Source organism: Gavialis gangeticus, unplaced genomic scaffold (assembly GCF_001723915.1).
Source record: "Gavialis gangeticus isolate Ggan-Ray unplaced genomic scaffold, GavGan_comp1, whole genome shotgun sequence".
Lineage (NCBI taxonomy): Eukaryota > Metazoa > Chordata > Crocodylia > Gavialidae > Gavialis > Gavialis gangeticus.
The window spans coordinates 66,969,393-66,978,857 of NW_017728994.1; the positions used below are offsets into that span (position 1 = coordinate 66,969,393).

The window sequence follows — 9,465 nt, forward strand, 5'->3', positions numbered from 1 at the left end:
CCGAATTACCTAGAGGAGCTGCTCTCCAGGCTGCCTGGAAGCCACGTGCATGTGTGAGCACACACATGCACATGGTGCCCCCTGCCTGACTGCCCTTCTTCCACTCCCCCAGCCCCTCGCAGGCTGGAACTGCCTACCTGCAGAGAGCTTTTTTGCAAAAGTGGAAAATCTGCATGTTTCTCTGTTGAAATGGGAAATCCACATTTTTCTCAGTTAAAGGGAAAATCTGCATTTTTTCCCCCTATTTTTCCATGGGAAACAGAAAAGCCAGACTCCTGGTGATAAGACTTGCACAGTGGGAGGAGGAAGAGAGAGGGGACTTGAGCTGCCCCTGTGGAGGTGATGAGGCAGGGAGAAGGTTAGCTCTGGTTTCCACTGATTTAAACCTACGAAAGCCTGAGGGGAAAGATGCTAGGCAACGGTTGCTGTGTGATGTACAGGCAGTGGTCTCATCACAGGGAACCCTCAGACAAACAGTACAGATGTGGTTGGGCAGGGGATAGGCAGTACATGAGATCTTAAAAAATATACTGGGCTGTGCACACACAACTCTTCCCCAGCAGTGGACCCTCTGGAGACAGCATTCCCCTTAGTGCTGGCCTCTACTGCAATTTGCATCAAAGTGCATGCAATTTGATCCCTTTTGGATCAACCAATCTGAAGTGAGCCCCTGAAGTGCGAAGCATAGAAGAATTGTTTTTGGCAAACATCTAGTTGGTCTAATAAAAGTTATCGCCCCTACCATGAATTCTGATGCCTTTTGCCTCTAGACCAGTACAGCTACAACCTGGATACCTGAAGCACGGAAAACAAAATGTGTCCATGGACTGAACATAGCACATCTGCATTAGACCTCAGGAAACTAATTAAAAATAGCCAAGTCACTCCTTTCCTCCCATTCCCTGCAGACACGGTTCACAAAGTAAATGCCTGAGTCATCCAATAAGAAAAGGATTTGAAAAACACTCTCATTTCCCGGGTTATTTGACCCCAGCAGTCTTTCCTGCCCGGAGCAGGGGAGCTGAACCCTGTGATCTCACAAGGTCCCTTCCAGCCCCAAATTTCTGTGAATCTTAGAAAAAATATACGTGTGTTCATTGCACAAAATAACATTCTCCTGATGCACCACAAGGTGGTACTGCAACATAAGCCTTTTTATCTAAAGCCAGGAGCCAGAAAACAGCACAGTGGCAATAGTTTCTCTCACCCGGCAGCACATTAACAATAAACATGCCTGTATTCAACTTGCACGCTCTTTCTAATGCAAGCAACTTTCTGCCCTGATTTTTCCCCCTCTCCTTTTTATGTAAGTCTTAGGAAAAAACCAGATTAATTCTTGGCAGGAAAACATATGCAAAACTGTAGCAGCTTCATTGCTTATCTTCAGTTTATTAGGCTGAAGCATACAAACCTATGCACTGAAATCAACAGATAACAAAGTATCATTTTCTATGTCCGTCTCAGTAGGAGGCATTTTGTTGTTGAATGTTTTCACTGCTTGTCTTCCAGCTATCAAAGCTTCTTGGATTTAACACAGACAGTCTCACAGAAAACACGTTTCACATTCCCCTGCAGTGACACCGCCTTTGGACGTGACCCTTCCCTCACTGACTTTGGAATCAGGATATCTCTCGTTTCTCCTGATTACTGTAATTCTAGAGGGAAAAGTGGAAGCAGAAAGTCAAACATACTCATTCCAACTTCTTCAGTTTCTGAAGAGTCTCTGCCGTGCTTTGGCAATCATTGGAACATGTTACAGTGAACATACATATACATTTCAAATTAAAATATCATTGTGGGGTTTCTGGAATCCCCTTTTTTTTACTGAGTCCACCCCAGATCTGCCATGCCCAAAAGTTACCATCATCAAATTATTGGTTTACAGAGAAACAGAGGAACTATATGAATATGGGAACTGAACCACCTTCTCAGATATGAAGTCTTTGCAATATCTGGTGCAAAGCTGTTAGGTGGGGAGTGTTAGGAAGCTTGCTTTGCTGCTGCAATATACCTATTTTCTGGCCAAAGACGACGATTTGATTTCCAGAACGGTTAATGTAGCACTTTGTGGAATACTAACAAAACCAAGTACCATTCTTTTATGGAGCAACAATTCAATATACTCCCCTCTCCCACACCTCAATTTTGGCTATTAACAAATGATATCTGAACCTTATATGAATTATTTCCTCACTATGTCTTTTCTTGTACTTGTTGATGACAAAATGCATTTATCAAATTATGATGTCATATTCTGGTGCTGCCTCAAGAGAAATGCAGCCTACTTCAAAAGATGGCTATTTCCATTTTCCAAATGACTGCAGTACCCAGGCAAATCAGTAACGATAGGGAAGAACATAAATAAGAAAAAGGGCCTAGCAGTTAATTGGGTCTTGATAAAGTATGTAGTTTGGAGCACAGCTCTTCTACTTAAATGCAGCCTTAGGACCCAATTCATGTGCAAATGTATGACGATAACCTTAAAACTTCCTATCTCTCTTGAGAGTCCCACTGGGATATACGTCTGTGCTTTCACTCTCAAAATGTGCCCATTTAAACAGAGATCCATTGTCTATGTCAATTTAGCAGCACTTTCTTTCAGCACAAATTAAATCTGATCTCTCCAAACCTTCATGGATTATTTTTCTATCTTTCCATTTCTGGATCAATGCCTTTTTTTCTTCTTTTTGTAATCAATTATCTGTCTAGCATCTTTCCCATATATAGCTGTCCATGATCTGCTTGCCATCCAGCCTGTAGCTCTCCAGCTGCGATCCCATCATTGTCCACACTTGGATTGTAAATCTCCAGCAAAAAGAGGGTGCTGCAGGATTTAGTGCTGGTAATTAGATAGGAAGCATGCTTTCCTTCTGAACGTTACTACTGAGCAATGGCCCAGCATGGTGCTGGGGCAAATCAAACTTAAACAAAGGTTTGGATCACAAAGGGCTAGATTGTGATTTAAAACTACACACCCAGGCAAAGGAGAATCTCCCTGACAACCACTGAATTCAATGGGTCTACTTGTGAGAATTGGAGCTCCCTAGCATGAATTAGTATTACACAATTTGGCCCAATGTGGTATGGTTATGTAGCCAGTCTCGATACTGAGCGCTAATGAAAAATTCATTAACATTTAGCATTGGTAAATCCATACCAGAAGGTCAGAGTTGGTGTTATAGACAACTGAATGGAAACCTGTGACAGGCTAGTTCAATACAATGATCTTCCACTGAGAACCCTTGGAAAAGCTTTTGATATTTTTCATTCCCTTTCCCTGTCCCTGCAGTGCTGAATCTAATATAGAATGGGACCAGCCAGATTAATCACTGTGAACAGCATCTGTTGAAGGTTTATAACTTTTTTCCCCAATCACACATTGTAGCTGAATCTATTCCAATGTCTGCAACCTTATTAATAATTTCTAAGGATAAACTAAATAGTTCCCGTGAACAATTTTCAATTTATAAGTGTCTGAAAACTCTTCCATATTTGTGGTGTGTAATCAGTTACCTAAGCTGGTTTGGTTTCTGTCCCCTAATTGGATGACTGAATCTTTTATAAACCAGAGCTCTCCAAATTGCAAATAACCAATAATGCACTATTACCATGAATTCTCATATGAAAAATCACTTGTATGAACATTTATGAAATGTTCAGGAGTTGTAAAAGTTCACAGTTCTGTCAGTTTAGAGAACATTGGTGAACAGCAACTAATATCAGCCTGTACATGATATGTAGTGAATCAGTCCAACTATTTGTAAATATAATTGTCAATCTGCTTTTCAGAACTCAGCCAGCTGTATTAGGGACAAAGCATAAAACAGAATGACAGCATACTGAATAAGGGCACAGGAAAGCCGGCTAGAATAGATTCTCTAAACTCTGGAGCATTGACATTAGTTGATACAATTTGGATCTGAAGAAACCATCTAGCCCTTGAAAATAAAGTACACAGAAGGAAGTGCCTCAATGTTTATAATCTGCTATAGTTTATATATAAAAAAAGGAAAAACAAAGTTACATTCTTAATAGCTTATGTTGAGCCAAATCTTGCCTTCATTGCAACTGGAAGCTAAATTTAGCCCTTTGTATTTTAAATAAAATGCTAGAAATATTGTATATACATATATATCAGCTGTTTATGTATGCAATTTAACCATCTAAATCAAAGTTTTAAAATAACGCAACATTTTCCCAAAACACTTGAAATGACTTTTTCTCTCAGTGCATCTGAACTGACTTTGGACTTCATGCATACAAACTGCCTGAACAGAGAGAAACAAAGAAAGTGTGCAATTTCATTAGTATCTATCTTACTAGTATGCAGGGCATTAAACCTGATGTGTGCTACTGTATGGCATTAATTTATTGACCGTTTTAAGATGGTTTCCAAGATGCACCATATTTCTTCATAACTAAATATTAAGTAATAATTCATGGAGCACCCAATCCAAAGTCCACTGAAGTAAGCTTCTCATTCACATCAATGGAGTTTACATGAAGCCCCTTATTGTTTTGTTGGGAACATGTGTGATGATTCAAGTAAACAAAGAAAATGAGGAACTAAATGAAATGCATGAACTTGTGCTAAATACTGGGCATAACTTTATTTGATTGAACACTTTGAAGTTACTGATTCTTGCATGGAATATCAATTCTCTCTCAAAACTGTAGTGTCTGAGAATAAAGCTAAATTGGAGGGATTAATTAGGCATGGAATCATAAATGTAATTATCTATTTAAAAGTCACACGGCTTTGCCTTTATATATCAAACAAGCTACTTAGGGAGCTTAATTGAATTCAATCCAGAATTAGTTTTATTTTGACAATATCCACCTATCAGTTAAATTTCAGTGGCTAAAGGATATTTTGAATGAATGACTTATCTTGAAAGTGGGAATTTACATGTAATTTTAGGAGACCGATGCCAATCATATTGAACTGTCTTAGAGAAGATTACATTTCAAAATCCCAGCAGACAGTGTAAGGGAACTCCTTCATACCAATGCTATTTCTGCTCTCTTTTGTTAGGGGGAAAAGAAGATGCAGGAGATTGATAAGATGATGATTTACATTCTCCCACAGAAAATATGATATAGCCAGGGTGAGACACAACTCTCATCTCATTAGATTTACTTCTCTTTGGAATGGGTAAAACGTAAATACCCATGCACAAAAATAGAATTTAAAAAAATAAAACTCCTTTGAGCACTGTATTTTCTGCACTGAATTTACTTATTATGTCTTTTTCCATAAAAAAGCATCATCAAAAAGAACTTGAGCCAGTTTTGTATTAAAAGGCCTATAGAAATCTCTTAGAATAGCCTTTGTTGTTGGTAGCATGGGTCCCAGACTTCGATCTTCAGGCCGTCTAGTGTTTGATGCAGGACTCTTGGTAATCAGGGCTTCCTGTTTCTCACTTAAAGGCCCTATGGTAAAGAGAACATTATTACTGTAATACATATTTCCCAAAATGTTCATGTTGAAGGCAAATGACTAAGTAAACAGATTTGTCACGAAAAGATTTATGGAATGGGTGCTAGCAGAAATTATGCTTCAGAATATTGGATAGGGGTTTACTTTAGTAAAATAAATTACACTTAGAAAACATAGGAGAATTTGTTTTCTTATCAATTAATCATCTGTACAACAAGCAATATGAATCATCTTGGGAAGAAGAGATTTGCTTTCTGGAAACAAACTGTGACAGTAAAAATAACTGTTGTTGTGCACTCTTAGAGCTAGGGACAGAAATTACACACAAACTCGTAGGTGATCAGAAACTGGTGCAAATCTGTAACACAACAGAACTTCAGTGCACATAAACTACTTTCAAAATGGCCAAAAGTGATTTAAGATAAACCAGGATGGATGCAGTATTAGACTTAACAGATTTGGGTCAAATTGGTTTATTGAACATCTGTCCCAAATCCCATCCCTATTCAAGTTAACTCACAGTCCCCCAGCATCCCAGGATGCTTTGCACCTTCCCCACAAACCATCCCCCCCCCGCACCCCACCTCACAGGGTGGGCGGGCTGGCCTTGGCCCAAACTGTCTGCTCCAACTGTGCAGGGAGGTGTGCTCTAGTACCCCCAGGTTTTTGGTCTGGGCCACTGCAGGCATGTGACTGCATTTCTGGAATCAAAAGCAAATCTCCGTTTACTTGCTTATTGGATCAATCTATGCAGTTTAAACTAACCTGCAAAGATTGAATTGATTCAGCCTTGGGTTTTTTGTACTGTTGACGGTCTGTACTCAGCCTTGGGTAAACCACTATTCCATTGTGTTCTCTTTGTTCAGTTGCCTGATACTTGCAAGAGTGGCATTCAGGCAGGCATCTCTTGGGTATCAGTTTCATCATCTTTTTAAGAAACTCGGGGCCCTAGCACACGTTCAAATTGAAGATGGATAGAACTCAGCTATAAAGTTGTCATGCATTTTAAAGTACTAACTTTGTAACTAACTGGCTCTTTTTAGAGTCGGGTGGACATTTTTATGGCACGATAACTGCTTTGCACGTGTGGCCAATCTAAATTTATTGTGCAATTTACCAGTTAACTGTGTAATATACTCAGTTTGCGGCAGAGGCCTCTAAGACCAGGCCTGAAATTGGGGGTGTCCCATTGTTTCTGGTGCTGAATAATTCTCCTCTTGAATCAGAAACTCTTTGTTTTGGGCACTATACAGCCTCCCCCAAACTGATCTGACTGAGATCTGAGTCTCCTATTGTGCCAGCTGGCACACGATAAGCCTCTATAAAGGAAACAGCTTTTCCTTTCAAATGGCACTTGTGAACTGCATGCCCAGCATATGGTCTTCCCATATGCACACCTTTTGTTTGGAGGTGTAGTGTATACCTCTGTTGTATCAAACATGCCAGCACTAAGTTTAAAGGCCAAACATTTTACAGTGCAACTTGAATAGGCAGCGCAGTTGCCAGATTCTTTATCTGTTCAGTCTTATAAATTAAGGTCCTCTTACCATCTAAACCAGTGTCTGGATCAGCCAGAATATGTCATAGCCAAATCTCCATCCCCAAATCAACACTGGGCATCATTCAATCTGCCAATTTTGTTCTGAGGATTAGCAACAGCTGTCTTACTTAACAACAGTCAAAATGCTATTCCCCAAAAGACTAGAAATGGTGCCTTTTACAATGCTCAGATTTAGATTCTGGATTGCTTTGAGCTGGCAATGAAGCATACCATGGCAGCATTTCAACCAGGCTATTTAAGCAAGCTCAAGGCAAGCTCTTAGTCCTCCTGGTAAAGTCCATGAGAAAACAAGACTCAAATGAGTTCAGTAGAAGCAGGATCAGACTCCATATGGGAAAACATATCCCTGAAACTTCATACTTATGATTTTCTTTTTAAATCTAATTATTCATTTGTACATGATCTTCCCACACTATCTTCTCAAATAAACCTGCCATTGAAAACAGCGATTTTTTTTTTCTGGGTCAGTGCTATAGGACTAGCATCACTGTCAGCAATATACTCAAATTTTATATGCTGTCTCCTTCAAAAAAAGCCATGTGATGCCTACCTAAATCCAGAAACTGGAAGACCATGTGCATAGTGTATTTGACATTGGATGCATGATCCTCTAAGCGGAGAACTAGAATCTGATCTTTGTCAAAGACAGTCAGCCAGTCCAAGAGATATACAACATAAAGGCCAACCTGTAGCCTCACCTGAAAAACAAAAAACAAAAATAAATTAAATTAATTCATTTATGATAACTTATGCTGGAATAAAATGAGCATCCACTCCTCTCTCTCCTTCTAGAGAAAATGCAGACTAAGGTTTGCCTTCCTATGAGGAAGATTTTTAAAATAAGATGTCTACAAAAGAGGAAATCTTTATCATGCAAGACTTGGGCACTGAGTAGCTATATTGCAAGTGGCTCACTGAAGTCAAAGTCCAACCCTTCAGCAGTGCATCCCAATACTGGAAAAATTTATATACAAATTTAGTAAGGGCCCACTCCAATACACTTAGGGCCAAATACTATGAATTGCTGAGAATTCTGATGCTCAAACATTGAAACAAACTGGACCAGTCGCAGACTGAAAGCTAAACCCATGAATAAGTACATTCAGCTCAGTACATTCAGAATACTTAGCAGCACTGAGAATTACCAAGTAGTGCAGAGCCCTATGCCTCCAAGAAGATGCTGTGAGCTTTGAGACTCTATTGTAGCCAGAAGTAATTACCAGAAGTAATTCAAGGCACAGACTAATATGCACACCTTTTGTTTTGGAGATGCAGTGTATACCTCTGTTGTATCAAACTTGCATTTTATAACCTTTTATCTACAGCAGTATCAGTGACAATACACCTCAATAAAAACTCCTAATGTTATGATGTTTCTATTATCCTTTAATTGTTAAAGCTGTATGGAATGCATGACTTGCCATCAGGGATCTGTGTTTTCCATTTGCCATGGGAAAATGCAGATTTTCTCATTTTAAGAAGAAAATTGCAGCTTTTCCCCTTTAAAGGAGAAAAATGTGGGAAACAGCAGGTTTTCCCTTGCAGGCTGGAAGAGTTTTAGCTTATAAGGGGCTGGGGGGAGTGGGAAGAGGGCAATCAGGCAGGGGATGCTATCTGCATGTGTACATGCACACATGGACATGGCTGCCAGGCAGCATAGAAAGCAGCTCCCACAGCTCCCTGCAGGTAAGTTGGGGGGGCAGGGGGGCCTCCATAGTGAAGGAGGGAGGGAGTCAGTTTGGCAGAGCTGGGGGTGCTCCCCAACCAGAGTGCTGCATGGGGCTTGGGGCCCAAGTCTGGGGTGGGAATGAACAGCCACAGGGCCCAGGCAGGGAGCAGGATGGAGCCATGAGCAGCTTGTCCTGGGAGGTAGTGGCTGGCTCCCCACCAGTGCATACACTCCAGGGTGGGGGGCATGTGCCCCCCAGATTTGTGCATGGGGTGGGGGTTGCCCACTGTGGGCTCAGGGCTCCCCACTCTGCTGTCCTTCCCCCGGGGGTGTGGCAGCATGGAGTTGTGTCCCCCACTGCTGCTGGGGAGGGTGGGGAGTGAAGGGGCATCAGTAGGGTCAGGGGGCTATGGGTCAAGAGTGAGGGGCACTGACAGGGATGGCGGGGGCTATGGCTTGGGAGTGAGGGGCAATGCCATGGGCAGGGCACCGGCATATCAGAGTTGCTCAGTGCCACAAAGCAGTGAGGGGAGGTGGGACAGCCACAGCTTGCCCATCTTGGTGAACAAAGGGGGCAGGGGGAGCTCTGATTTTTCCGTGATAAGAAAACCCAAAATCATATACCAACATTTATAGGTATTTAGAATTATTTTAACGACTGAAGTTTCCAAATTGCTTTGAAATTATAAATATATAGGTATCAGTTGAACACAATGTTTATTGATATGTATAGTGGCATTTCATTTTAATTGCAGAAAAACACGGATTTTGGGGGGTTTACTCAGACAACTTGTG

The 9,465-nt window shown here is 40.9% G+C and overlaps 1 protein-coding gene across 1 annotated transcript in view; it reads right to left on the reverse strand.

Annotated features, from left to right (window-relative positions):
* Positions 1-1,369: 1,369 nt before the first annotated feature.
* CHST15 (carbohydrate sulfotransferase 15) overlaps positions 1,370-9,465 on the reverse strand; it is a 132,413-nt gene continuing 124,317 nt past the window's right edge. The window contains exons 7-8 of the mRNA XM_019502963.1: positions 7,552-7,699; positions 1,370-5,433 (exon numbers count right to left, since the gene is read on the reverse strand). Of these exons, the coding sequence (XP_019358508.1) occupies positions 5,243-5,433; positions 7,552-7,699 (339 nt within the window). The 3' untranslated portion in view covers positions 1,370-5,242. The remainder of the gene's footprint in view (positions 5,434-7,551; positions 7,700-9,465) is intronic.